The following is a 24,450-nucleotide window of genomic DNA, read 5'->3' as shown; positions in this document are numbered from 1 at the left end:
CCATTTGCTTTGCGCCGGACACCCTTTTGAAACCCCAAAAGTCATGACCGGCAGGATCTTGAACCAATAACGTGGGTGAGTCAAGTATTCTGGTCTCGCGAGAAATTCCTAACAGAAACTACGGCTTCATACCATCACAAATTCTCTGCGAATTTAGCTTGAGAATGAATCGTTCAGCGTGGATTTCTGCCCCAAGGCTTTCCTCCCTTTGTGCCCATTATGTTACCTCTTGTCTGTCTTTTATGTTATCTGTGCACATTTGTGGCTGTCTGACATGCTTTCAAATCATCAGCAGGGTTTTCATGAAATCATCTCTCCGAACAGATCCTCGATCTTGCCCGGATCTTTTCCGGTCTTAGGGTATAAAAACCTTAGTGTATATAAAAACGTTTCCAGCCATCTATCTAGTACTTGGAGATTACCACCATCTACATCAATGTCTGCTCCAGTTTTCGACGACATCAACTCCGAAACAAAGCATGGTAACAGCCTTGGTGGGGTCTCAGGAGCCCACAGCACCTCCAGCCTGCTCACCAAGTTCTTGGACTCCCACAAGGAGCTCAAGAGCTACAGGCAAGTCGCATTTCTGTAGAGGCGATTTCTCAACAAACATTGCTTTCAGGAATGGTCGCGCGGTCAAAGTAGATGGCCACACTTTGTCCATCGCTGCTGTCACAGCCGCTGCAAGATACAACGCCACTGTAGACCTAGACGTCTCACCTCAAGTTAAAGCTTCTGTCATGAAGAGTCGTGCTGTCATAGCCGACAAGGTTGACAACGGAACGAGCATATATGGGGTCTCTACTGGATTTGGTGGAAGCGGTTTGTCATTTTAATTTAATTCACAGGCGGCTGCTAATACTAATACTAATGTCCTTTGCAGCTGACACTCGGACCGACAAACCTTTGCATTTGGGACAGGCGTTGCTACAACACCAGCATGTCGGGATATTACCGAGCTCGGATAGGACGCTTGACGTTCTCCCATTACTCAGCCCTATGGCTTCCACCAGCATGCCCGAGTCCTGGGTCCGGTAAGTCTTTTGACACAAGTGACACGAAACGCAACACTGATTTTCGACATAGTGGCGCGATGCTAGTGAGAATGAACTCGCTGATTCGCGGTCATTCAGGTGTCCGGTACTTTGTCCTCGTCGTCTGTAGTTGTTGATCTCCATCTCACGAGATATAGATGGGAACTACTTGAAAAGATCAACGAGCTTCTTCGTGCAAACATCACTCCCGTAGTACCTCTTCGCTCTAGCATTTCGGCATCCGGCGGTATGCTATTCTAGTCTTGATATCTAAATTCGACTCACCCTCTGACACACTGGCAGATTTGTCCTCGCTATCCTATATCGCCGGAACGCTAAGTAAGGACCCGTGCGATAACACTGTGATCAAGATATGGCTGACATGTTGATCAATCACAGTTGCGAACCCCTCTATTCGCGTTTTTGACGGCCCCAGGAAGTTTGGCGCACGTAAGATGATCAGTTCGAAGGATGCGCTCGCCTTGCACGGTATCAAGCCAATCAGCCTCGTCTCCAAAGAAGGGTTGGGAATCTTGAACGGAACTGCGTTTTCTGCTTCAGTTGCTTCTCTGGCCCTCAATGATGCCACTCATTTGGCACTCTTAGCCCAAATATGCACTGCGCTCGGTACCGAGGCCCTCAGTGGAACCCTCGGAAATTACGCTCCTTTTATTCACGCTACTGCCCGGCCACACCCTGGTCAAGTAAGTCAGTCTTGTCTGACGCGTATTATGACTCCTTTTGACGCGTCTTTTCAGGTCGAATCAGCAAGTCACATATGGAACCTCCTGCAAGGATCGAAATTGGCCTCAACCCATAAAGAGGAGGTATCCATCAGCCAGGACAAATACTCGCTGCGCCAAGACCGGTATCCTCTCAGGACTGCACCTCAGTTCCTCGGACCCCAAATTGAGGACATTCTGTCTGCCTTGTCTACGGTGATTCAGGAATGCAATTCAAGTAAGTTATCTTTATCTTCTGCGACGCGATGTCGGTCAACTAACGAGTTTTCCAAGCCACCGACAATCCTCTCATAGATGGGGAAACCGGTCAAGTTCACCATGGCGGCAACTTCCAAGCCATGGCGGTCTCTAACGCAATGGAAAAGACAAGGCTGGCACTTCATCACATTGGGAAACTACTCTTCGCTCAAAGCGCCGAACTCGTAAATCCGGCCATGAACCACGGCTTGCCTCCGTCTCTGGCTGCTTCAGATCCATCTTTGAATTACCATGGAAAAGGCATTGATATCGCAACCGCTGCGTATGTTGCGGAACTGGGATACCTGGCTAATCCGGTTACGACCCATATTCAGTCGGCGGAGATGCATAACCAGGCTGTCAAGTAAGCCCCTCGGTTTCCGCGCCACATCACAAAGATTTGAATGATTGTTTACGTTCAGTTCGTTGGCGTTGATTTCGGCTCGTGTGACCGTCAGTGCTCTGGAGGTTTTGACCATGCTCATGTCTTCCTACCTCTACCTGTTGTGTCAAGGTAAGTTAGATATATCACGCGCTCGGGATTGTATATTGACTTATCTTATCTTAGCCGTCGACCTGCGAGCTTTACGAAGAGAGTTGAATACGGGGCTTCAAGCGATTCTCTCAGAAGAACTCGCAGCAATCCTAACGTCTCAACTTTCTTCTCAAGAAATCAAAATCTCCATTTCTTCCATGTCGGAAACGGTTCAAAACACCTTGGACAAGACGAGCACCATGGACGCAGTTGATCAAATGAAAGAAGTTGCGACGGCTTGTATCCCTGCACTGATCGAGGCTGTTCCACGTACGAATGATGCCCTCTCGACCATCTCACAGTTCCGCACGAACGTGTCCTCCAAGGCTACGAAGCTTATGGGTGAGCTTCGCTCTAGCTACCTTTCAGGCAGGCGGGGATCGGCACCTGCTAGTCCCTACCTGGGTAAGACGCGAGCGGTGTACGAGTACATTCGTATCACCCTCGGTGTCAGGATGCATGGGGCAGAGAACTTTAGCCATTTCTCCAACGGTTTAGGTGTCGACGACGTTACCATTGGTCAGAATATTACGACCATTTTTGAGGTTTGTCCACGTTGAATTTTTTCAATTAATTGCTGATCTAATCTGTTAACTTTAGGCTATTCGAGATGGAAAATTACAAGACACCGTCGCGGATTTATTCGACGTTTTGCCTCGCTCAAAGTTATAAACGGCATATCAATAACAACACACACTAGATAGAACTTCACACTTTCACGTCAGAACATTTCCTCAGATTAGATACCCCATCACGCCTGTAACCGTTGTGAATAACTCGTCATTGCGCCGCAGAATATCGGCTCGAATGTGTAATATACATATACCATGAAAATAAAGATAGACAAGGTGCATCTCGAGATCAAGGAGGATCTAAGTATTGACGGGGTGGAACTTGACTCTTACTTCTGCTACCTCTTTCCTTGCCTGCATCAGGGTCTGTGATATCTTTTCTTCTAGGGAAGTGGTTTGAAGCACACTGAGGGAGCTGGGTACATCGGCAATGAGGTCGACGTAGACTAATGAACCGGCATGTCGAGCACGGAGATGGCGCACTGCCAAGAGGGCGGGTGATGACGAGGGCTCCAGGAGTGGATCAAGGGTATGCTTGAGAGAATGTTTGGTTTTTGCGGAAACACTGGCATCCGTGAGGTCCGACCATGAACCCGCAAGAAGGCTTAAACCTTGTCTAAGAATGACAATGGATACAAGGAGACCTGTACAGAAGCAATGGTCATTTGGGTACCGGTCGGTCGTGTGGTTACTTTAACGGTACTCACCTCCAATAGGATCTAACGGGAGAGCGGGGAACCACCAGGTCCCCAGAATGGCAAACAACGCTACTAAACTAGAGTAGGCGTCGCTCCGATGGTGGTAGGCATTAGCGAGAAGAACTGGGCTGTGTTCTTCATCTGCCACCTTTTTGGTCAGTCTGTACATCCATTCCTTGACGCATATACTGAGTGCAGCGAACCATGCAGCGTTCGGATCCACCGCATGGACGTGATCATGGTGCATCAATACTTCAGGTACTGGAACTACAAGCGTTACGTTGTTCAGCACCTCCTGGAGAGGACCAGTGGGCATAGTCGACGCGGTTTCGGCAAGAGCAGTTATCAGAAGGTGGTATGAATGGAAACCGATGCCAAGGGCGCCTCCAATCAGAAGGAGCGACATTGTAGACGCGCCGAGTGTTTCGAACTTTGCGAATCCATAAGGGTACCGTTCTGACGGTGGTCTTCGTGAAAGTCTCCAGCACACGAGCGTGACAAAGTCTCCGAGCATATCTGAGCGTGATATCAGGCAGCAAAAACGCGATGGAAGGCAAGGGACGCACCGCTGAGAGAATGCCCTGCGTCTGCCAAGAGTGAAGCAGAGTGTAGGTACCAACCGGCGACGCCCTTGACTATAGTGAGGCCGATATTGGATCCTAGTCCAATGAGTGTCACTCGGCTCCCTCTGTCGCCTGTAGATATGGGAAAATCAGTAAAGGGGACAAGATAAAGGAGGCGAGAGACGGGCCTTTGCCCTCGAGCGCAGCTATTATGTTCTCCGCATCGCCGTGGTCTTGATGTGAATGAGAGTGACCAAATATTGAGTGAGAGTGAGAGTGAGAATGAGAATGAGAATGAGAGTGCTCATCATCGGACGAGCTGTGGGCACTGTCGGAGCTAGAGGCGGGCTTCTTGTCGTCGAACTTGGTTGAGTGCTGGCGACGTTGGGCCATGGTAGCAAGGACAGAGAAAGAATGAAAGTGAAAAGGAAGTTTTTCCGAAAAATGAAGCGTTTTATAGCTGCGCGAACTGGACACGTTGAACTTTCTCAGGTGCGCTGATGGCAGCGAAAGTCGCAGTTGCCGAGTGCAGCAGAATGACGACGACGACGACAAGGGCAGTAGGAGACGGTGGGCTGTGGGCCAACGCTTGGGTACTGTTGGCATCACTTTACCGTATACCTGGACAGTTAGCTTGATGCGGTCCCCACTGCCAGTTCGTTGACCCTGTTGCTGGAATGGCTGAACGACGTGGAGTATCGCAGTCGTAAATATCGTAGATCACGCTTGTCGTCCGCTTCTCCAATTTCTTACAAAAACATGTCGTGCTATAGGCTCATCGATATTTGTAACCCACTGCAATCCATTGTAATCGAATTTACAATTCCCCGCTCGGATACAGACCCTGTAATACAGCGACTACCTTGCCATGCACTGCCTGCTCTTTGCCACCGAGTGCCAGTTCTGCAATCTTTTCTACGTCCTCTTTCGGCACTTTGTATTCTTCCAGGCTTGACTTCAGTCCAAGTGAGGTCACCAACCTGTGTGCATGAAATATTTGTAATAAAAAAAAAAAAAAAACTAAATTATACTCAATTGCACTCACTCTTGTATGAGTTGTGAAAGCAGCAACACATCCTGATCCAGATCGCCTGTCGTAAGACGATGCAGATAGAGCAACGCCTCGGAAAGTGCCTCTTTGTTTTCTTTCGATTCTATTTCCGCCTTGAGCGCCACCACTGGTGCCAGTGTGATGCACTTTTTTCATCAATTCCGCGTCGCCCACGGCTAAACCATAGTAATTGAATCAGCCGCACTCACCGATGTAATACCATGCGGGATTCCGTACGTCGCTCCCAACCGGTGGCCTAGAGCATGCGACAACCCCAATGGACTGGACCAGGAATCAGGTTTTTCCGACACATGACCGGTTCCAAACTAACCTGTACCGTTCCAGCTTCAATGGCCATAGACTCATCCAGGATGCAATTTGCAGCTTTTGGCGAACGACAACATCTTGCGGGTTAGCTTTCGATGCCGGGAGATTTGTGAAAAGGTCCGCAATTGCAGCGTAGCATAGCACCTTAAGGGGATGAGGTGTTTCGTTTCTATACAAATTCTCTGAGAATATAGTTGAGCACATTTGTTACGTAACATCCTTCCAGCGTCACTTACCAACGGCGTGGTCAAGCGCACGAATACCTGTCGACAGCCTATGTTGAAGATAATTATTTAGATAAGTAAAGTTTTAAAATTCAAGCTCAAGGCCACAATTGCGGAATGTACCATAAACGCTCTGGCGTCGACAAAGTCAGTTCTGCATCCAGTATGACTCCCGCGGGTGCAAGCTTCGGGGATGTTACCCCAACTTTATGACCCTGATCATCTGTAAAGCCCGCACCAATCTAAATGATGTCGGCAAGATTGTCTGTACGGATTAGATGGTACTTACTGTGTATTCTGCGGCACTCAAAGTTGTTGGAATGGCTATCTGAAGGCATGAAGGACCACCAGTTTCTTCCTGGTTGTAGTGGAGGATAGCCTTTGCTGCGTCGATTGGGGACCCCCCTCCGACAGAGACAATAACATCGCACTCGTAGTCATGAAAAACCTTGACACCGCGCCGTATGCCTGCGACTGGAGCATGCTCTCCAATCTCGTAGAAGGTAGTACCGTAGGCCTCATTGTCCTTGAGGATTGTCTCAATTTTTCTAACCACATCCGTCTGAGGACAGTGCGTCAAAGATAATCAGCAAGGCTGGGTACAGAAACTCACCTTGTTAACAAGACTCTTCGTGGTCACTACCAGTGCTTTCCGCACTCCGAGCGTCGAAAGAAGAGTCGGCAGTGCGGTAGACACAGACCCTGGACCGTAGAAGACACCGGACAGAGTGTCAGTGTAGCCATAGAAGCCTTGCAAAGAGCTTGGAGCCATGAGTAAGAAGCGAGAATACGATTCCCATTGCGTCTAGTTTTATAACCTCCCCTGGCATGGCGGTAGTAGGCTTAGAAGCCTGACGTGGAGAATGCTCACTGACAAAATGTCCGAGATCGGCCAGAGATTAGTCACTGCAGCAAGAGGATATCCAATGAATCCCACGCAGAGATCCCGCAACCTGCATTTGGTCTTTCATGTTGCGACTCGGAGGAAAGCGTGTGGGTCGAACGTTACTAGTGCCAGCGAACACCAGAACAACATTTACCCGCTCCGCGTCGCCTTCACCAACATGGAAAGCGGGTCAAGGGCTCTTGGAGGTGCAGTCGTCATGGAGAAAAGTTACTGATGGGCTACGCAAGTCGTGGAACCTAGAGGAGACGCCAACAAGGTCAATGCCATCGTACTACTCGGTGCCACATCATACATACTGTTTGCAGGGACGTATACAAACTCCTAACCTCCGCTATTGTACCTCGTCCAATCGCTCTCACATCGTCCTTATCACAGGATGGCGTACCTAATCTGGCACCATTTAGCTACTTTTCCATGGTTCGTATATTCATCCAAAAGTGTTCGACTTGACTGTTTACTCTTTACGTACAAGATATCCTCCAATCCCCCGATGCTCAGCATCTCATTTAGTTTGTCGTCAAAGCGAAAGAAAGACACACGGGAGAATATCCTGGCTACGAAAGAATTCACTGTCAACATGATCAGCCAGTCTTTCGTCGAGGCAGCCAACATCACTTCTGTAGAATCTTCTGAACCTGATGAGTGGGTTCTCAGTGGCTTGACTATGCAGCCGAGTGTGGGCTTTGTTTTTGGTTGGTCCACCTTCAAAGTTTATCAGCTACCCACAGACGCAGGTCAAGCCGGCACGAGTGAAAGAGAGCCCATTTTCAATGGAATGCGAGGTGCGATTGAATTTCTTGAACCGTATACCGGGTTTAGATACTGATGTGTTCTATTCTTTAGCTTCATTCCTATCAAGACATCACACCTGCCGGGGCCACGGAGGCGACGGTGACTGTCGTGCTGGGATCGATACGACATGCCCATGCCCTGGAATCGGTTCTGGACAGTGATGGTGCTAGCGTCGACCCAGACAAATTGCAAGTGGTCGCTCGTATGGGAGGTGATACGTATAGCAAACTCGTGGAGGGGTTTGATGTTGCTCGCCCAAAGTGGAAGGACCTTCACGCGGTGTACTTTGAGCTGCTGGGAAAGAAGAAGGATAGTAATTGCTAACGAGAGGATACAGTTCCATGAAACTTATGCAGAAATCCAGTCTGCTATCTCTTGAAGCGCGTTACTTCTCTCGGGCTCCTGCCAAGAAAATAGAATATAATCGTGAGACCCTCCCTCGGCTTCAAAATACCTAAGTTTCGAGCCCAAATCCCTTTGCATCCTGTCTCTTAGCAGACGTATCTGAGGAGCAAGATTCTCAGCGCCTCCAGCGACAATAAATGACGGCGGGAATCCCTTGAAGTGAATGCTGAGTGCCGGATTACGGGACGCAGGCGATATGTATGGATTAATCTCTGCTGCCCCCCACCCATTGCGCCCCAAGAAGGCTCGTTTAACGTCATCAATGCCATGGGGTTCGGGATCATAGTCTGCATGCAGCTTCAGAGTGCTCGACGACGACGGCACGTCATGGGATAAACCAATATCGCACCAAGGAGAGAGAAGGAGCAATGAAGATGGCACGGGGAGATTCGTCTTGTTTGAGACAAGATAGCGTGTGAGAGCAAGAGCGAGATTCCCCCCAGCTGAGTCTCCCTCGACAATAATGTCGCTGGGAGATATATGGAGGACGTTGATCAGGTAATGATATCCCGATAGCGCATCGAACAGTGCGGTGGGGAATGCATTTTCGTGCTGCGTTGAAAGACGATATTCGATGGCGAATGTACATGTGATGGATGAGCAGCTTTTGAGTATGCTGGTCGGAATGGCAGCCATGGGGCTCGATGGGTGCGCACTACCTTCATAGTACCCTCCACCATGCAACGAATACAGCACCTTCTCTCCTTTCTTCGCCGGCGACAATGATGAGCTCGCCGGTATCCAATACCCCGGTATGCGAACCGGTATTGCCCCCGACGCGGAGGCAAGCATCAGCAGTTCATCAGATATTTCCGACGACGGTAATGGCTCAACCCATACGCCACCTGAGTTGGGCACGAGCTCTCTATGGCTGGGTTCCTCCCACGGCAAGATAGGACCTATTTTTTCAGTGATATAGACGAATTGTCGAAGGAGCTGCACAAGCACGGTCCGCGAGACGCTCCATGACTGTCGTGGGCGTCGTATCATAGAAAGAAAAATCCATATAGGCAGACGAACGGCGAGGGTAACAGTTAATTGGTATAGCAGATAGAAGAACTTCCATGGACGCCGCGCATATATGCTGTCTGACATTGTGGTGGTACAAAAGGAACAAGGTACTAGCAAATTGCCGTAAGGTATTTCTACTTAGAGAACCGTGCTTGAACTGGGTTTGCCAGCCACTCTGCAATAGCCTTGTATGTTTCCGTCCGCTCAGGTTCCCACTCTGTAAAGGCAACGTAGTCGTGTATACCTTCGGTAGCCTCGTAGTATCCTACCTTATTATCCCCAAGATCCCTAGCCATCCTTTCCTTGAGCGTCCGAATTACACCCAGTAGCACTTCTGCTCCCCCAGCGACGATGAACGTCCTCGGGAATCCCTTGAAATCAATCTTCATTCGAGGATCGATGGAAGCCGGTGACATGTATGGATTCACTGATACAGAGTCTTTACCATTTTGGCCACAGAACATTCTCCGTGCATAGTCCACCTCTGCCATTCCACTAATATAATCTGTCGCTGAATTTTTTGCAGCGATGGATCCGAATGTGAAGTGAGACAGGCCCATATCTGCCCATGGCGAGAATAAAACAAGCGCAGATGGCGGTGAAGGCACTGGTACACCCTCAGCATTGTTCTGGGACTCAACAAGATATCTCGTCAGTGCCAAAGCCAAATTTCCTCCTGCGGAATCACCCTCGACAATGATGTTTGCGGGTAAGAAGCCGATATCATTTACAAGATATACATAAGCAGCCAGCGCATCCAGCAGAGCTGCTGGAAAAGCTCCGGCTGAGGTCTTCGATAATCGGTACTCCACACAAAAAAGGCGCTGTACTGATGAAAAGTTTTTCAGCAATCCTTTCGCAATAGTGGCGGTGGGATCGTCGGGATGACCGGAGTAACGGATGTATCCTCCTCCATGGCAGGACAAGATGACTTTTTTACCGGCAACAGGAATAGAACCGAATGGAATATTGGATCCCTTTCTGTGGACCCAGTATCCAGGAATATGCGTAGGCAACACCTTCGAGACCTCTGCCATAGACTTGAGACTCTTGGTCATGAATTTGTCGGCTGGAGGAATCCATATGCCTTCTGTTCCGCTACCTGGGGTGATGGCAAAGTGATTTGGAGTGGTATAAATAGGACCGGTCCTACGCCAAATCAATGTCAAGCGTTCGCACGCGTAAGCCCAGAAAACGCACTGCGAAGTGATATACATGAAATGGCGGAAAAGTCGAAGAAATAGGACGCGCTTCAATGGCCATGTTGGCCTTGGGCGGAGGGATCTAACAAAAATCAGACAGAGAACCAGCAGTACGGAGAAGCGGACGAACTTGGGCACAGCAAGCAAAAACCAGATGGGTAAGCGAAAGAAAACGGTAGTTAACAATTGGTAGGCGAGATAAATCTGTTTCGTTGGCTGGCGGGAATAAATGTACAGCGGCGTCGGTGGGACCTTGGGCATGATGAATAAAAATGTCACGGCTAACGAGTCATTGATTTTTTATGTCGCAGACAGTAGCACTAGTAGCATTAATATTATAGATGGCTACGTGTAAGTCCCAAATGCAGTCATTTGACTATTTGGATGAGGGCCCGATGACAAGCATTGCCAGATCCAAAAAATTGGAAATCATTTGTTCATTTGTTACTCCATTCACTGCACTCAATTCTTGTTTTTCTTCGCGCTACACTTCCGTCGTTCTTGATTCCCTACCATGTCCATGAAAGCTGTACGTCCAATCCGGATCTTTCTTCATCTTGTGTCATGCGTTTTTATCCCGCCTTAGATCGTGAAATGTGAAGCTATTCTGTTTCATTCTGGCGTTTTGATTTTCATTGGTTTTCTCTGCATCAGCCGTCATTTCTGGTGATTCTCTTGTGCTTCGTGGTCGTCCCGGCCCTCAGGGACAGCCTCCAAAAGAGAGGTGTGTTTCCTTTTGTATTCTCCCGCCGACGTGTCTTGTGACGCCATACAGAATTCTCCATCTCGCCGATGTAGGAGCTCCTCGTATGGGCTCCTCTACTAGGGAGGATGAGGTGTGGGGTCACTCTTGTTTCCATGTGAACGTGCTAATTCATCGTCTCTTAGCCTTGGGCGTTCGAATCTCGCGAGTTCCTACGAGCTTTCGCCGTAGGAAAGGAAATCTCATTCACGTCTACACATTCTTTGCCGCCCAATGAGGATATTCCACGCGACTTTGGCACAGCTGAGATTGGCGGAGTCGACGTCGCATCAGAACTACTCAGAAACGGATGGGCCAAAGTTAAAGAAATCAAACGCGAACCTAATGACGAAGACGCGCGCAAACGCGAGCTTGAGAATGAAGCCAAGTCAGCTGGCAAAGGTTTATGGAATCCGCATGGTCCCAAGGTGTGTACAGCACGCATATTTCGGATCATCAGTCACCGATGTATCCACAGGCCCGCGTCGTCCATCACACAATGCCTACCGATTCTCAGAGTTTTGTTTCGGAATGGAAAGGAAAATCATTGGACGGTACAAACCCATTTTTCTAGGCCAATCCACCTTGTCTAACTTATTCACTTTTTCTAGCCATCGTGGAACAAGTTCGGGACGGTACTACTCTACGAACGCGTCTGCTCATGCCCGATGGAGAACATCAGATCGTCAACATCGCCTTGGCGGGCGTTCGTAGTCCTCGTGTTGCAAGTAAACCAGAAGAATCTTCGGAGCCATGGGGAGAAGAAGTGGGTTATATCACAACTTTGTCATGTACCCTCCTGTGGTTTTTATTGATGAATATATGTCTGAGCAGGCAAAGTTCTTCACTGAGTCTCGCCTTCTTCAACGTCCCGTACGTGTTCAAATATTGTCTCTACCGACGTCAACTGCAACACCATTCCAAATTGGTGCCATTGGTAGTGCACCCGCAACAGCCAGCATCTTTATTGGCAAAGGTTCGTTCAAATGTGCCAAAATTCATGTTGCAAAACTTATGTCTACGTCAGTTCTACATCCGGCCGGAAATGTCGCCGAATTTCTAGTTGCAGCGGGGCTGGCACGCATCGTCGACTGGCATGCCGGCATGTTGTCAAGTAGCGGCGGAATGGAACGGCTACGGGCAGCTGAGAAAGTTGCAAAAGAAATGCATGCATGTCTGTACGCCGGCGTAGCGCCTTCTACGTCGAAAACTAACGGCGGCGCTGCGGACGGGAATAACCGAGTATTTGAGGCCACCGTAATCCGAGTCTGGAACGGGGACCAAATATCCGTCGTTGAAAAGGATACTGGTAAAGAACGGAAGCTCCAATTAAGTTCGACAAGAGGGCCAAAGTAAATTTCTGGTGCTCAGAAAGGCCTCATGCTCATGTACTCCATTGTTCTAGACTTGCAGATCCCAAACAAGCCTCCTATGCCCAGGAAGCCAAAGAGTTTTTGCGCAAAAAACTTATTGGCAAACATGTTCGCGTCACGATCGATTTTGTTCGCCCCCGCGAGGGGGAGTATGACGAGCGTGAATGTGCCACAATTCGATATGGCAACCAAAACGTGTATGTCGTTCCCTCAATGTGACTTGTTGTTGTCGACCGGTTTTCTGTCAGAAACGTAGCAGAACAATTAGTAGAGAGGGGTTACGCCAGTGTCGTACGCCATAAAAGAGACGACGAAGATCGATCATCGGATTACGACAAACTAATGGCGGCTGAACAGACGTATGCAGATTTCGTTCTTTCGTTTATGTCTGCTTCTCTCAAATCCTTTTCAGGGCATCTACTGAGGCCCGAGGTATCCATTCCGGGAAAGACATCCCTCCTCCCAAGCAGCCGCTGAATATATCAGAGGTAGCCGAAGCTTTTCAACAAATGGCAACCGATCGTGACCATTCTCTTAGACCCATTTGCGTGCCAATCAATTCCTCAACGGTTTCAAGAGATTGGGTCGTATACCTGCAGTCGTTGATTATGTCGCGGCGGGGTCACGCTTCAAGTATGATATTTATCTACCACGGTGTCTTCCTCTGAACGCTATGACAGGATCTTCCTTCCCAAGGACAATCAGACCCTGACTTTGGTCCTTGGTGGTACGTCTCGCTGCTTTTCGTATATCCGATCAAGCCAACCATAAATCAGGTATTCGCGCACCCCGAACTGCACGGAATGCGTCAGAAAAAAGTGAACCATCCGGCGCCGAAGCCTTTGCATTCGCGACACGGAGATACATGCAGCGCGACGTTGAAATCGAGGTGGATACCATCGATAAATCCGGTGGTTTCATTGGTTCCCTGTATTTGAACAAAACGGAGAACGCCGCGATCACACTCGTAAGAGAAGGGTTGGCTAATGTCCATTCATTTTCTGCAGAGGCTTTACCATGGGCACGGAATTTATATGACGCTGAGGTTAGTCGGGCCCCTGTGATGGTTTCCTTCTCTGTTCATGTCTCCCATTTCTAGGCTGAGGCAAAGGCTGTGAAACGTAATGTAAGCTCTGTTCCATGCTACTCCGTTGAGGTACTGAACACCCTTTCCTGTAGCTATGGAAGGATTACGACGAAAATGCACAGCAAGAAGCAGAGGCTGTTGCTGAGGACGACGGGTCGGGAGCTCTGAAGACCCAGTATCAAGATGTCATTGTTAGCGACATTCGGACAAAAAATGGATTTGGATTCTCTGTACAAATTCTCAGCTCCGAAGGTTTGAGGCGTCCTTGTTCTTGGTGCTTTTGGTCCTGATGCATAATCCGGCAGGTATCGCGTCGTTGCGAGAACTCATGCGAGACTTTTCTGCCTACCATCAGACCGCCACCGTCGTACCGGCTGGTTTCGTCCCGAAAAGCGGCGACCTGGTCTCAGCCAAATTCTCGGATGGTTCATGGTACCGCGCAAAAATCCGCCGAGCCTCGCCAATAAAAAAGGAAGCAGAGGTGACCTTCATTGACTACGGAAATCAGGATACCGTATCCTTTACCAACATTAGACCCCTCGATGCTCGGTTCCGAAACTTGCCAGGTCAAGCGCACGAGGCGCGACTCAGGTACGTGTCTTCGCTCCCCCTTTGATTGATTCATCGTTTACCCTTGTTATCTACTAGTTTTGTGAAACTTGTCGACCCCAATAGTGACTATCACACAGAGGCAATCGAGCGTTTCCGTGGCCTATGTGAGGGTCGCAAGTTGATTGCCAACATCGATCAGCAAGAAGGCGCGCTCCTTCATCTCCGACTCATAGATCCCTTGGATCCTGCTTCTGCCCAAGACTCCTTATCATGCATCAATGCGGATCTCCTGCGTGATGGACTAGCGATTATAGATCGCAAATGCCGATACTTGCATTCATATCCACAGCTCCTCAAAAACTTTCAGTCATCTGTTCAGGAAGCCAAGCGCGAGCGCCTTGGTATGTTCGAATTCGGGGACGTCGAAGAAGACGATGAGTAAAGATGAGTAGGGGAGTCGTCATGATGGCATCGTTGATTATACTTGCCATCAATGAATCAAGTTTTTAAAATTCTTGCCTTCTCAATAATTCGAGCATCTTCCTGTGACCCGACGTGCCGAAGAACCGGTAATTGGTCTATGTGAGATTTGGAATGTGTTGGATAGTACAACCACTACAGTGCTCGAATCAGTGGACTATCTCATCAACTTTGGAGCGATTGATACAGAATCCCTGACAGGCATAAGTCATTGCTCGCGTGCAGCATTGAAAGATATGTTGCTTACAGGAGTTACCCATGTTTTACACCCACAGCAAACCCCAGCCCAGTCGAAGTTACCAAGTTTTGCACCACACTTCTTGTTAGGGCAGATAATCTTTCCAGCCATTTCGCCACTCTTCAAGAACGGCTCCATCCATTTCATCTGTCCGGATATGCATCAGAAGGGGAATGCCAGCATGCTCTTACCGACAGCTTACAGGTTCCACGAAGTAGCCAGAGCATTTGGGATTCATTAGAATAGGCGGACTGCTTGTGCTGGTATTTGATCTAGTAGTATTTGTCTGAATCGGGGTCATTCCCATTGCGATGGGGGTGCGTAACGCAGCCAACTTAGGATTAGCATGTAGCTGTGCTGCCAGGTCACCGGGACTCGAGAATTGCGTCGTTTCGGCTCCGGAGGTCCCATTTTGAGGCGCAGAAGGCGGTTGCCCCGGTTCCGTGTCAGAAGGTGACAATGCGATGACCGCATCAGAAAGACAGCGTCCCAGCATGGTTGCAGCATCTATCGACGGGACTCCCGCATTATTTGCAGGTGTAAGGTCTGTCTTTGCTACAGTGGACAGATCTATCTCGTCATCGTCTTCGGTTTCAAGCGCAGATATGGAGAGCGAGTCCATTAGGCTCCTTGGCAGATTGGTAAATGGCCGTTTTCGAATTTCTCCTCCTCCAGAAACCCGGGGCTGTGGAAAAGTAGGGCAAGGTTTCGCGGTGTTCCCACCATCATCCTCAATGGGGTCATCGGTCTCTAGCGCTGACATTGAGAGTGAGTCGCCAAGTCCACCGAAAGATAATTGCGGCGGTCGCCTAGGGTGGATATCACTGTTCGAACCAAGCCTTGGTCGTGATTGACCAATGGACGAATGCCGAGAAAGTGATTGGTTGGTTGATGATCGTCGTGACCCAGCTGGAGTCTGAGATGCTGGAGTTGCTGGGCCAAGTTGACCGTGATCTAGCATATGCTCTCTTGCTGCCAGCTCCTGCCTGATTCAATGGATGGATAGGGATGCTGACAACTGTACATACGAGAATCTTACCTGCACATTTTGCAGCGTATACGCCGTCGCGGACCTCCCGGCGTAGTGGGCGTCGAGTCAGATGGTGTGCGAGGGAATTTGGCAAACATGTCGGTAGGTGGTAGAGTTCCGTCGCCGTCTGGGAAATAACAGTTAGGGCGAGGGCGGAAGAATATGGATTGTTCTTACTCATGACCTCCTCTGTTGCTCGTTCCATATAGAACATTCGAGTCGCCTTGTCTTTGCGTGATATCCTGAATGAGGCCTTGTGAAATAGCTCCAGCTGCACCAGGAATCCAGGGTTGGGACTATTGGCAGTGAGCATACAACGGCATCATAGAAGACAAGCAAACATACTCAATATTCGGTCGCGACTTCCTGATGAGCTCCAACGCCGCCTCGGGCGATAGATGTCGAGTATACATGAGATATGCTGCCACAAGCGTGACGCTGCGGCCTAGAGAAAAAATCCTGCGTACGATCCACCATGGTTAGAGTACCAGCACTCACTCATTCCAGCCTGGCAATGCACCAACACGCTCCGGCCCTTGTCCAGTTCAGCCTGGATGAAGGTTATCGAAGGGAGAAAATGAATCATGATGTCTGCTTCTTCCGTATCGTCAAGTAAGATTTGATGGCGAACAAAAGTCTAACCTTGAGTGAGAAACGAGCGTCAAGGCTTTACAGCATCCACACGCACCTCGTGTATAGTTATTCGGCCACGCATCGCAGAGAGAATGCTGAAGATGTGGTTTTGCTTCAACAGCTCGACATTGAGGGCGCTTGGGAGGTCTCCTACCCATAGGCCAGGAATGATTTCGTCCATGATGATAAGGGTAGTAGTAGTAAAAAGTGCGGGGTCCGTGGAAATGCTGATTGAATAGGATTGATTGATGCTGGTGTCTAGTAAACAACGGTTTCCAACGTAAATGGATATCGAGGAAGATCAGAAAAGAGGTGAAGAATAGGCTGAGCACAGTACGCAAGGACGAAAGAACGCGGCGGTAGGATCGTAACAGTAACAAGCTGGCCCTACGCACTGACATCATTTCACGTGGCTGAACTGTCCAAAAATAACAGAAAATCAACTAAAAAATTCAGGCAACTCCTTCAAACACCTCTCTAACCACTGTCTCCCAAATTTCCATCGGTTTGTTGACACTATTAGGTCGCTCACATGCAACAAAAGCAAAAAAAAAAAATAAGGACCTACATGGCTTCCGTTAGTGGCAAGTTGAGATCCGCGGGATGACCCTGCCACTCTGAAGTTCAAATCAAAGTCAATTTCGCGGCATTACAAACAGAGACAGACGTACCCTCTGGCTCCTCGGGGTCGTCAATTCCGAACCCAAGTCTCCATGTGATCCCTTGCACGGTATTCGTGAGTCTATCAGTATCGTCAATCTCGAAAACAGCTGATCAAAGTCAGGAAAGCTAACAGGTCTGGTGGAGCAAGTGTGTGATTCTTCAAGTGCGTTGTCTAAAACGACTAAGGTCTTTTAGTTATTTTACAACAGAGCGTTCTGCATCACCCTGATCTCGGTGTCGATGGTCGAAAAATCCGTGGATTGACCGCCGACTGTTCCACAGTATTCTTGAGGCGTGTCCTTCTTCCCACCGACGACCACAGTTTTGACACCATCAAGCTTGGACATTGTTATCTGGCTCAGAATTCATATCATGGAAACGCTGTAGAAGGAAGGACTTACACTGAAGAGCGAGCAGGAACTTGCGCATCTACAAGCCTGTCACATATAGTCAAGATAGATATCTTTTACACTTGCCTCCCATTTGACACGATCACAACCTCGTGGGGTTTAAATAAGGGATCCACAGGAGGATCTTCACTGAACGGCTGGCACTCTTGTCCCAGCCTGAACAGACAAAATCATCATCGGCTGCAAATAGGAACAATGAGCCCTACCAACCTAGGACTGAACGCATCAGCTCGCCCGTTAATATTTAGATTGACCACAGGATGAAGCCAGTCAGAGTCAGCTGGGAATGGTATGTGAGAGGCATTCGTCCATTGTTGAGGGCTATAAGAAAGCAGCTCCTCCGGATCGGCACCGTCCAGGATCTTTTTGACGATTAACTGGGCCAGAGGTCCGGCGCGTGTTTTACTGTCCAGACCTGCTTGAGGCTCGGTAGATTCTTTGGGACCTATGATCTTCGGATAGTCAATCATCAGACCTACCTGCAGAGCTGTCGGTACGTTACAATGCGGTGAAGCCACTGCAAGGACATTAGTAGCCAACTAACTGGTACATAAAGTAATACTGACATGGGCAATGCAAATGTATCCTGCACAATAAAATGAACATCACAAGATTTACTTGTCATAAAAGACTACATACCGCCGCCGTTGTTCGTCTACATTTGTTTAGTAAATATATGGACAATGATTATAATCAAGATACAAACCACGTCTACAACTAGACGTTTAGCCCCCAATGACTTGAGGCTGTTCAGACCCGACAGCAGGCTGGACTGGAAGGTCGAGAAACTCTGAGCGGAGAAGCTTCCCAGAGCAAGCACCCCTGTGGTCTTGTCATTAAGCAGATAAAACTGTGCCACACTATAGCTCTCATTCAGTGCCGGTGGAGTGGGTTGTAGCTCTTCTGGTAGCTTGATGTCTGTCGGCGGAACAGCATCCACGATCACATTCATCGGATGTCTTCGCACGTCTCTGGGATCCACGGGAGGTTGCTGTTGGAAGTAAGCTATCGGTCTTTCAACGTCAAAACTATCGTATGCATCGTAGCCGTTAGTATGTTTCCCCGCAAGGCAGTTGTTCGCTCGATAGGATTGAAAATCGGTGAAATTCTTCGAGCCGGAGCCAAAGCGAGACCTATAAGGGATCTGGATAAAGAATTTGAATAAAGACGCGTCGTCATAGAGGGAAACGCACTGTGACGGTGTCAATGGATGTGCTATTCACACGCAGGATTGTGAGCTCGACAGCATCTACGAGGGGATGCGTCTGTTGGGCAAAGTTTCCCATCACGTACTCCCAACCGTCGCGGCCACGGTGGTACGAGGAGAAGAAACTATGGTCATGAGCACCAAGTCAGGAATTAGTAATGCACGCACGAATTTTGACGGGTGCCGAATGATTGATAGCTTCCCGTAACTTGCGCATTGACGTTGACAGCGACAAATGGGTCTTGGCCATCAATAAGGAGGACTCGAGCCCCAGAGAGCTAAATAGCAATTATTCAGTGATAGACAATGCCGGGTAAGAGATGAAGGACTGACGGACTCGAGCTTCCCTTTGAGCGTCCCGGGTAATCGTTTCTGCCAATAGTCGATCTCGTCACCGAATTCTGTCGAGGCGACGGAGAAAGCCTCTGGGGCTATATGGACATGTTGTGCGCCCGCGGTGTCGGAAAGAAGCACGAGAGGTGTCGGGAGGTAGGATACGTAGAGTGCTGTACCGAGTGAGCCTTGTACTAAATTTTAGCCGAAAGGAACTGACAGTCGTAGCAGTAATTCAACACGACACAGTGCCCATCGTTGACGCGTTTAAAAGTACGGAAGAGGTCGAGATGGAGGTCAAACTCGGAAGTGTGATTATCCTGGAACGCGATCCTGGCGAGGTCGGCGTGGAGATCTTCGTGCACGTCATGTTGGAAGGGCTCCGGTGCTTGGATCTGGTAGTTGACTGAGGTATGGAAAGCAAGGGTCTTGTTCAGGACCTCGATGGTCTACGAAAAGGTGAGTATTTGTTTGCTGAATATCGGCGTGTGAGCGTACATTGGCCTTTAGTACAGGGTCGACGCCAGCCAGAGAGAGGCAAGCTCTGGCCTGGATAGGCGTAACCCATTTCTTGTCTGCGATTTCTGCACAAGCATCCTTTGGAGGCTTGGCTGCGATAAGAGTACCAGCGAGGAGAAACGGTACCAACCAGGTCATGACCGTGACAGCCAGCAAGGCAGATGTTCGGTCCGGATACCCGATGTGTGTTTTGCATCGGGATTGCGGCCCGATTGACAATGTCTATCCGACTCGTCACCTTTGACGCTCTCTTCACGCTAATAAACCTCAGAGAACCCGTCCACGTCCAATATGCACGCGCATTCAAGCCCTTCCTTGGTGAGCTCGACCCCGACGCTGTGAAGTCCTCTTTCAAAACAGGTGAGTTGTCTCTATCGCAATTGGCAAGTGTTGTAACGAGGTATGCAGCACTGGCGGCGCTGAAGAAGGAACGACCGGCATACGACAAGGGCAGCAATGGGTGGTGGTCAGAGGTGATACGCAGGACGGCATTGGGCGCAAAGGCTGATTCTGCTGGTAAAGCCGTTTGTTGATGGAAGACGACATGGCAGCTTACAGTCAGCAGCTCTGGACAAGTCTTTGGAGGATATCGTACACGCACTTATGCACCGATTCAGCTCACGGGAAGGATACAAGGCGTATGACGATGCTATTCCCCTTCGTTCGTTTGCACTATGGCGCTTTGGGTACTATATAATCTCACACTATTTCAGTTGAAGAGCTGCATTCTCGTAACATCCGAACGGCTGTCATTAGCAACTCGGATTCACGAACTCGTGCGTGTCGAGATTGATGATATTCTCTGCTGACATGTGGACAGGATCTGTGCTCCATGACCTCGGGTTTCCCAAATATCTGGATCCGATTATTCTGAGCGAAGAAGAGGGTGTTGAGAAGCCGTCCAAGGCGATATTTATCCGGACATTGGAGGCAGTTAATCAAAATACGGATCCGCCAATAGAGCTGGGTGAATGCCTTCACATTGGAGACGAGCTGGAATGGTGAGATGACAAATGTACGGTAAGAGAGGGGTCTCTGACAGCAGAATACAGTGACTACTACGGCGGGCGTGAAGCTGGGATGGAAAGTTTGTTGGTTCGAGGGGAGCAAGTGAATCAAGTACTGCCATGGATAGATCGTCGTAAACATAGAGTATAAACGTAAAATGTACGCGGCCGACCTCCACGGGTTCGGGGAAGGTTCGGCTACAGGAACTGATCGCCTGGATGGATGAGACTACGGCCTTTTGCGGCGACGTCTTCGATTTTCTGGCCCTGCCTGAGGATGGTCCAGCGAACGACAAGGGGGTCCTGACGGAGGACGCGATTAAGAGAACGTAGGGTACGGGGCGAGGTGTCAAAATGAAGGGACCAGTAGCTGCAACAATATTAGAGAAAAGAAAGAAGGAAAGAAAAAGAAAGGAAGCTGGATACTGACTCTCCGAGTTTATGAGTGACGCTGTGGCGGTGCATGCGATGAGGTAAAACGTGGGTGCCCCAGGACTCTATTTTACGGACAACGCCGCCAGCATTCATGATGTGGCTGGCGGTCAGGGAGACGAGAGCTTTTATGCGGGCCTAGGAAAAAGTTAGTTCTGGGTTAGGGTTGGACTAGTGGACATACATATTCCTGGTTATGGGCAGCAATGCAGACCATTTCATAGAGCGGCATGGTGGGAAGGAGAAAGAAAAGGCACGTACGATCACATGACACAGCTAAATTGCCGTTCGAGTTAAAATTCGACTTTGATTATTACTACAACTCGTGTTCCATGCTCGGAATCGTCGTCTGGTATCCGATATGGCGGCGTAAAGGCGGCTCATGTCCGACGTTGGAAGGGAACATGCTGGGCGGCAGTGACGTGTACGGGACGAAAATCGCTGGGAAAGGGAGCAGTTTAGGCTATTGAGTACGTTGTCTTTTCCGTTAATTTTCGAGGATTTTGAAATATTGGCGGCAACGACGGCGTTTTCGAAGACCGCGAATCGAATTCCTGACGTGAATTAGATGCAATCAAGGTTGTGCAACGTTGTAACTCTTCTTGGTTTCTTCTATTCTCGTTTCAGATCTGTCCAGTTTATTGCCTTGTTCCTTATATCCAGCCACCACACAGACTTCTCTTCATGGCGAACCGCAAGCGCGAACACCCACCTCGTCTCCAGCATTCCCCGTCCTTGCCAAATATCTGGTTGTCTCTTTTTTTTTTCCGAGAAAGCATAACAAATATGTATTTATTTTCCTTTGTTAGGTTCCCGCCACATTCAGGCCCTCTCCCTCCAAAGCTCAATGCCATTCCCCGCCACAATCTCCATCTACCTGCCACCCCGCCCGCCCTCGCCACCTCCTTCTCCCTTCCCAGGTCCCCGATCCTCACGGACACACCAAACACCAAGCACGCGCGCCCCCATGTCCACAGCAAGCTCCTCACCCCGCCCCTCACCCCGTCGTCCAGCATCCGTACCGCCGACTCCCTCGACGACGCGACAACCCCCAGGCAACGCGCCAATCCCGACGCGACTCGCTTCCTTCTGGTCAGTCCCCGCCTCGTCGCCCTCTACCGGTCACTAACACGCCTCAGATTAGCAACATTTCGCGCACAGTAAAGACAGAGACGCTCAGCGAGCTTTTTTCTTCCTATCTCTCTGCAGAAACACTCGGCAGGCTGCCAGGTGAGAGCCGTTCTCCAGCCAACGACCGCCAGTCCGAGCGACAGTCTTCAACCTTTAAAAATGTGCCCATCACCGACTCTCCGATAAAAGGCGTCTTTGTTCGTTATGTGCAGTCCAAAGGCATCGTCATCCTGGCTTTTTTCGATGTCAGACACGCTGAAGCAGCACATACTCTCCTTGCTACTCGTACCACAGATCTCCTTGACGTCTGTGCCGACGACAGCTGGTTCCGTTGCCGCTATCTCACCCCAAACCAGACAGTACAGTTGACTGGAGACTCCAATTTCCTCAAGGCTGTCAGTGCCGCTCTTTACATCTCCGTCCAAGGCGTAGACGAGCAGGATGATACTTCCCGGAAACGACTTGTCGACGTTGACACCCTCTTGCAGCTGCTTGAATCGTTCGGTACCATCCGGTCTGTCGATCTCGTCGACTCGCTCAATGACGACTTGGTAGGTCTTTCTGTCCTTGCCCCACGGTCCCGTCCCTCTAACATCCCCCGCCAGTGCTTCAAATACTACCACATCGAGTACTGCGATTTTCGTGACGCTGACGCTGCCTATACCGCATTGGACAGTCAGATTCTCTTTGGCATGAAGCTTCAAGTATTTGGCCGCGAAGAGCCTCGATCAGAAGGGACTGATGGCGCTTCACCGTTGTCAAGTGGGCAAGACTCGACAGGTACCTTGCTGCACTTTGGACGGCGATCCCAGACCCGTGAGCGGTTCGTCTTTCCGCCACCCATTAATACACAAGCCAAGCCTGACGATGAGGATGACGACCGCACTCTTGTCTGGTCATCGAGCTCGCCTACCTTTTTCTACACCTCGCCGCCGTCCGATGATTTATCCGAGCATTCGGCAACCAAAGACACCGGCCCGTCACTCCCTGACAGCGAGCCAGGCCCGTTCTACGCCGCTCACCACCCCGACTTTATTTACGATGGCCCGCCGATGCCTTATCCCGCCCCGTATCCCTACCCGCCTACGTCTCCCGGACCCATGTACCCCACTTCCCCAGTCCTGGGATTCAGCCCGGTCTACGATGACCCTCACCGTCTTGCGGCAGCCATGAACGGCCTCTCCTGGGGTGGACCACCTCCTCCTCCCGCCTTCCCTCCCGAGTTTTGGCGCCCTGGTCCTGCTTTCTTCCACAACCAAGTTCCAGAATATCCCACCGATGTGACCCCGGAGCCGCCTTCTTCCCCATCAAGGAACCGATCGCTGCACAAAGCGAATCCCACTGTAAAGGACGAGCAGCAAGGTGCCCGCAACCAGCTCGACCTAGCCCTCATCGAGAATGGTGGCGACACACGCACAACCGTCATGATCAAAAATATTCCCAACAAAATGTCAGATAGAGATCTTATGTCCTTTATTGACAAGGTGTGTCAGAGGAGGATTGACTTTATGTATCTCAGGATGGATTTTAAAAATGGTGTGTCTGCTTTCCTTGCATGCGCGTCTGTTCACACCTGCCCAGGGTGTAATGTCGGATACGCCTTTGTCAACTTTATTCAAGTCGAGGATCTATTATTATTCGCCAAGAAGCGACTGGGACAAAAATGGCATGCACTATGGTCCTCCGAATTTCCTCCTCGCTGATTACCCCCAACAGGAACATGTTCTCCAGCGAAAAGGTGCTCCAGATGAGCTATGCCAATTATCAGTACGTTCCATTCCTACCAGCGTGATACGATCTGATCCTCGTAGAGGAAAAGAAGCGCTCGTCGAAAAATTCAAAAACTCGTGCATCATGGACGAGCAAGAGGCGTGGCAGCCCAAGATATTCTACTCTGCGGGCCCGGACCAGGGCTTGCCAGAGCCGTTCCCCGCCCCGACACATATGAAGCGCAAGGAAAGGAGTCTGCACAATCGGGGGACGCTCTTTGCTCCTGCGGTGGATGGGAGGGGTGTCAGGCAGGATCATCGTCCAAAGGGACCGCTAGCAAAAAGAGTCGGCGTCCATCGGTGATCCAACAAATATTTATATGCTCGTGTGTTAAATGTTTAATAGTTGCTTTCATTTACTATGTTACAAGTGTAATTCAGTTTTTTTTGTCTGTATGGCTTGGCGAAACCCTGTGGCACAGCCCGGCGACGCGTCCAATATTTCCTCGTGGAGAAAATAAATGGGATATGGGTAAGCCACACCTATTTTTACACCAGTCGTCTGACCAATCTTTCATCATGTTTGGAAGCTTCATTGGAGTC

The 24,450-nt window shown here is 49.6% G+C and overlaps 12 protein-coding genes across 12 annotated transcripts; 5 read left to right on the top strand and 7 right to left on the bottom strand.

Annotated features, from left to right (window-relative positions):
- The first annotated feature begins 118 nt into the window (after positions 1-118).
- BT62DRAFT_938434 (phenylalanine ammonia-lyase) lies at positions 119-3,404 on the top strand. The gene is made up of 13 exons (XM_043187543.1): positions 119-231; positions 293-573; positions 623-822; positions 884-1,034; positions 1,087-1,140; positions 1,193-1,281; positions 1,338-1,373; positions 1,434-1,738; positions 1,793-1,994; positions 2,051-2,378; positions 2,437-2,528; positions 2,583-3,094; positions 3,150-3,404. Exons 2-13 carry the CDS (start codon positions 437-439, stop codon positions 3,219-3,221), a joined length of 2,178 nt encoding a protein of 725 aa, XP_043033504.1. The 5' UTR covers positions 119-231; positions 293-436; the 3' UTR covers positions 3,222-3,404.
- Positions 3,315-5,133, bottom strand: BT62DRAFT_938433 (cation efflux protein). The gene is made up of 4 exons (XM_043187542.1): positions 4,571-5,133; positions 4,386-4,514; positions 3,829-4,335; positions 3,315-3,765 (listed from the first exon to the last, which is right to left on the bottom strand). Exons 1-4 carry the CDS (start codon positions 4,773-4,775, stop codon positions 3,422-3,424), a joined length of 1,185 nt encoding a protein of 394 aa, XP_043033503.1. The 5' UTR covers positions 4,776-5,133; the 3' UTR covers positions 3,315-3,421.
- A 66-nt stretch (positions 5,134-5,199) lies between these two features.
- On the bottom strand, positions 5,200-7,205 carry BT62DRAFT_1051680 (alcohol dehydrogenase IV; the record flags this gene model as incomplete). The annotated part of the gene is made up of 8 exons (XM_043178532.1): positions 6,598-7,205; positions 6,274-6,546; positions 6,108-6,226; positions 5,997-6,034; positions 5,765-5,942; positions 5,643-5,715; positions 5,428-5,579; positions 5,200-5,362 (listed from the first exon to the last, which is right to left on the bottom strand). Exons 1-8 carry the CDS (start codon positions 6,754-6,756, stop codon positions 5,200-5,202), a joined length of 1,155 nt encoding a protein of 384 aa, XP_043033502.1. The 5' UTR covers positions 6,757-7,205.
- Positions 6,942-8,149, top strand: BT62DRAFT_957431 (uncharacterized protein). Its single transcript, XM_043188411.1, has 5 exons — positions 6,942-7,147; positions 7,197-7,308; positions 7,364-7,567; positions 7,620-7,673; positions 7,735-8,149. The coding sequence occupies exons 1-5, from the start codon at positions 6,954-6,956 to the stop codon at positions 8,005-8,007; spliced, it is 837 nt and encodes a 278-aa protein (XP_043033501.1). The 5' UTR covers positions 6,942-6,953; the 3' UTR covers positions 8,008-8,149.
- Positions 8,032-9,183, bottom strand: BT62DRAFT_1013147 (alpha/beta-hydrolase; the record flags this gene model as incomplete). Its single annotated transcript, XM_043178017.1, has 1 exon — positions 8,032-9,183. One exon carries the CDS (start codon positions 9,181-9,183, stop codon positions 8,032-8,034), a length of 1,152 nt encoding a protein of 383 aa, XP_043033500.1.
- On the bottom strand, positions 8,956-10,691 carry BT62DRAFT_645055 (alpha/beta-hydrolase). Its single transcript, XM_043181742.1, has 2 exons — positions 10,432-10,691; positions 8,956-10,383 (listed from the first exon to the last, which is right to left on the bottom strand). The coding sequence occupies exons 1-2, from the start codon at positions 10,560-10,562 to the stop codon at positions 9,234-9,236; spliced, it is 1,281 nt and encodes a 426-aa protein (XP_043033499.1). The 5' UTR covers positions 10,563-10,691; the 3' UTR covers positions 8,956-9,233.
- A 124-nt stretch (positions 10,692-10,815) lies between these two features.
- Positions 10,816-14,497, top strand: BT62DRAFT_1013145 (transcription factor; the record flags this gene model as incomplete). Its single annotated transcript, XM_043178016.1, has 19 exons — positions 10,816-10,830; positions 10,888-10,897; positions 10,956-11,025; positions 11,077-11,137; positions 11,190-11,471; positions 11,522-11,597; positions 11,655-11,809; positions 11,878-12,019; positions 12,071-12,395; positions 12,449-12,613; positions 12,665-12,775; positions 12,829-12,904; positions 12,955-13,049; positions 13,097-13,143; positions 13,193-13,461; positions 13,516-13,542; positions 13,596-13,755; positions 13,809-14,094; positions 14,152-14,497. The coding sequence occupies 19 exons, from the start codon at positions 10,816-10,818 to the stop codon at positions 14,495-14,497; spliced, it is 2,718 nt and encodes a 905-aa protein (XP_043033498.1).
- Positions 14,385-16,950, bottom strand: BT62DRAFT_1051642 (uncharacterized protein). The gene is made up of 8 exons (XM_043178531.1): positions 16,492-16,950; positions 16,302-16,440; positions 16,149-16,248; positions 15,981-16,099; positions 15,813-15,930; positions 14,976-15,759; positions 14,783-14,920; positions 14,385-14,729 (listed from the first exon to the last, which is right to left on the bottom strand). The coding sequence occupies exons 1-8, from the start codon at positions 16,615-16,617 to the stop codon at positions 14,685-14,687; spliced, it is 1,569 nt and encodes a 522-aa protein (XP_043033497.1). The 5' UTR covers positions 16,618-16,950; the 3' UTR covers positions 14,385-14,684.
- On the bottom strand, positions 16,889-19,706 carry BT62DRAFT_983248 (uncharacterized protein; the record flags this gene model as incomplete). The annotated part of the gene is made up of 17 exons (XM_043189761.1): positions 16,889-16,952; positions 17,005-17,053; positions 17,108-17,178; positions 17,231-17,271; positions 17,324-17,452; positions 17,501-17,528; positions 17,576-17,665; positions 17,720-17,961; positions 18,012-18,026; positions 18,076-18,095; positions 18,149-18,164; positions 18,216-18,653; positions 18,703-18,841; positions 18,885-18,994; positions 19,050-19,222; positions 19,270-19,498; positions 19,548-19,706. The coding sequence occupies 17 exons, from the start codon at positions 19,704-19,706 to the stop codon at positions 16,889-16,891; spliced, it is 2,013 nt and encodes a 670-aa protein (XP_043033496.1).
- An 80-nt stretch (positions 19,707-19,786) lies between these two features.
- BT62DRAFT_976277 (HAD-like protein) lies at positions 19,787-20,726 on the top strand (the record flags this gene model as incomplete). Its single annotated transcript, XM_043189225.1, has 6 exons — positions 19,787-19,928; positions 19,977-20,084; positions 20,134-20,229; positions 20,282-20,344; positions 20,389-20,569; positions 20,621-20,726. 6 exons carry the CDS (start codon positions 19,787-19,789, stop codon positions 20,724-20,726), a joined length of 696 nt encoding a protein of 231 aa, XP_043033495.1.
- Positions 20,396-21,275, bottom strand: BT62DRAFT_957411 (uncharacterized protein). The gene is made up of 3 exons (XM_043188410.1): positions 21,192-21,275; positions 21,006-21,145; positions 20,396-20,945 (listed from the first exon to the last, which is right to left on the bottom strand). The coding sequence occupies exons 1-3, from the start codon at positions 21,237-21,239 to the stop codon at positions 20,774-20,776; spliced, it is 360 nt and encodes a 119-aa protein (XP_043033494.1). The 5' UTR covers positions 21,240-21,275; the 3' UTR covers positions 20,396-20,773.
- A 78-nt stretch (positions 21,276-21,353) lies between these two features.
- Positions 21,354-24,313, top strand: BT62DRAFT_938424 (uncharacterized protein). The gene is made up of 7 exons (XM_043187541.1): positions 21,354-21,756; positions 21,817-22,099; positions 22,147-22,689; positions 22,744-23,674; positions 23,720-23,804; positions 23,855-23,905; positions 23,950-24,313. The coding sequence occupies exons 1-7, from the start codon at positions 21,692-21,694 to the stop codon at positions 24,209-24,211; spliced, it is 2,220 nt and encodes a 739-aa protein (XP_043033493.1). The 5' UTR covers positions 21,354-21,691; the 3' UTR covers positions 24,212-24,313.
- Positions 24,314-24,450: the final 137 nt, after the last annotated feature.

This window comes from Guyanagaster necrorhizus (assembly GCF_019112545.1).
Source record: "Guyanagaster necrorhizus MCA 3950 unplaced genomic scaffold BT62scaffold_56, whole genome shotgun sequence".
Lineage (NCBI taxonomy): Eukaryota > Fungi > Basidiomycota > Agaricomycetes > Agaricales > Physalacriaceae > Guyanagaster > Guyanagaster necrorhizus.
The sequence above is the reverse complement of the archived record's forward strand: the minus strand, read 5'-3'. Positions and strand labels throughout refer to the sequence as shown.

What these genes read in the sequence shown, in the direction of transcription:
- BT62DRAFT_938434 (XM_043187543.1), top strand. Translation starts at nt 437, where the DNA reads ATGTCTGCTCCAGTTTTCGACGACATCAACTCCGAAACAAAGCATGGT. An exon ending in AAGGAGCTCAAGAGCTACAG is followed by an intron (nt 574 to 622) that starts GCAAGTCGCATT and finishes CATTGCTTTCAG; the next exon opens with GAATGGTCGCGCGGTCAAAG. An exon ending in ATATTACGACCATTTTTGAG is followed by an intron (nt 3,095 to 3,149) that starts GTTTGTCCACGT and finishes TGTTAACTTTAG; the next exon opens with GCTATTCGAGATGGAAAATT.
- BT62DRAFT_938433 (XM_043187542.1), bottom strand. Translation starts at nt 4,775, where the DNA reads ATGGCCCAACGTCGCCAGCACTCAACCAAGTTCGACGACAAGAAGCCC. An exon ending in CGCAGGGCATTCTCTCAGCG is followed by an intron (nt 4,336 to 4,385) that starts GTGCGTCCCTTG and finishes TATCACGCTCAG; the next exon opens with ATATGCTCGGAGACTTTGTC. An exon ending in CCCGTTAGATCCTATTGGAG is followed by an intron (nt 3,766 to 3,828) that starts GTGAGTACCGTT and finishes GCTTCTGTACAG; the next exon opens with GTCTCCTTGTATCCATTGTC.
- BT62DRAFT_957431 (XM_043188411.1), top strand. Translation starts at nt 6,954, where the DNA reads ATGTTGCGACTCGGAGGAAAGCGTGTGGGTCGAACGTTACTAGTGCCA. An exon ending in CATTTAGCTACTTTTCCATG is followed by an intron (nt 7,309 to 7,363) that starts GTTCGTATATTC and finishes TTTACGTACAAG; the next exon opens with ATATCCTCCAATCCCCCGAT. An exon ending in CATTTTCAATGGAATGCGAG is followed by an intron (nt 7,674 to 7,734) that starts GTGCGATTGAAT and finishes TCTATTCTTTAG; the next exon opens with CTTCATTCCTATCAAGACAT.
- BT62DRAFT_645055 (XM_043181742.1), bottom strand. Translation starts at nt 10,562, where the DNA reads ATGCCCAAGGTCCCACCGACGCCGCTGTACATTTATTCCCGCCAGCCA. An exon ending in TTTTTGCTTGCTGTGCCCAA is followed by an intron (nt 10,384 to 10,431) that starts GTTCGTCCGCTT and finishes GATTTTTGTTAG; the next exon opens with ATCCCTCCGCCCAAGGCCAA.
- BT62DRAFT_1051642 (XM_043178531.1), bottom strand. Translation starts at nt 16,617, where the DNA reads ATGGACGAAATCATTCCTGGCCTATGGGTAGGAGACCTCCCAAGCGCC. An exon ending in GCATTGCCAGGCTGGAATGA is followed by an intron (nt 16,249 to 16,301) that starts GTGAGTGCTGGT and finishes TTTTTTCTCTAG; the next exon opens with GCCGCAGCGTCACGCTTGTG. An exon ending in ATACGCTGCAAAATGTGCAG is followed by an intron (nt 15,760 to 15,812) that starts GTAAGATTCTCG and finishes CCATTGAATCAG; the next exon opens with GCAGGAGCTGGCAGCAAGAG.
- BT62DRAFT_957411 (XM_043188410.1), bottom strand. Translation starts at nt 21,239, where the DNA reads ATGCCGCTCTATGAAATGGTCTGCATTGCTGCCCATAACCAGGAATAT. An exon ending in CTGCCCATAACCAGGAATAT is followed by an intron (nt 21,146 to 21,191) that starts GTATGTCCACTA and finishes ACTTTTTCCTAG; the next exon opens with GCCCGCATAAAAGCTCTCGT. An exon ending in GTCACTCATAAACTCGGAGA is followed by an intron (nt 20,946 to 21,005) that starts GTCAGTATCCAG and finishes ATATTGTTGCAG; the next exon opens with CTACTGGTCCCTTCATTTTG.
- BT62DRAFT_938424 (XM_043187541.1), top strand. Translation starts at nt 21,692, where the DNA reads ATGGCGAACCGCAAGCGCGAACACCCACCTCGTCTCCAGCATTCCCCG. An exon ending in ACGCGACTCGCTTCCTTCTG is followed by an intron (nt 22,100 to 22,146) that starts GTCAGTCCCCGC and finishes AACACGCCTCAG; the next exon opens with ATTAGCAACATTTCGCGCAC. An exon ending in ACTCGCTCAATGACGACTTG is followed by an intron (nt 22,690 to 22,743) that starts GTAGGTCTTTCT and finishes ATCCCCCGCCAG; the next exon opens with TGCTTCAAATACTACCACAT.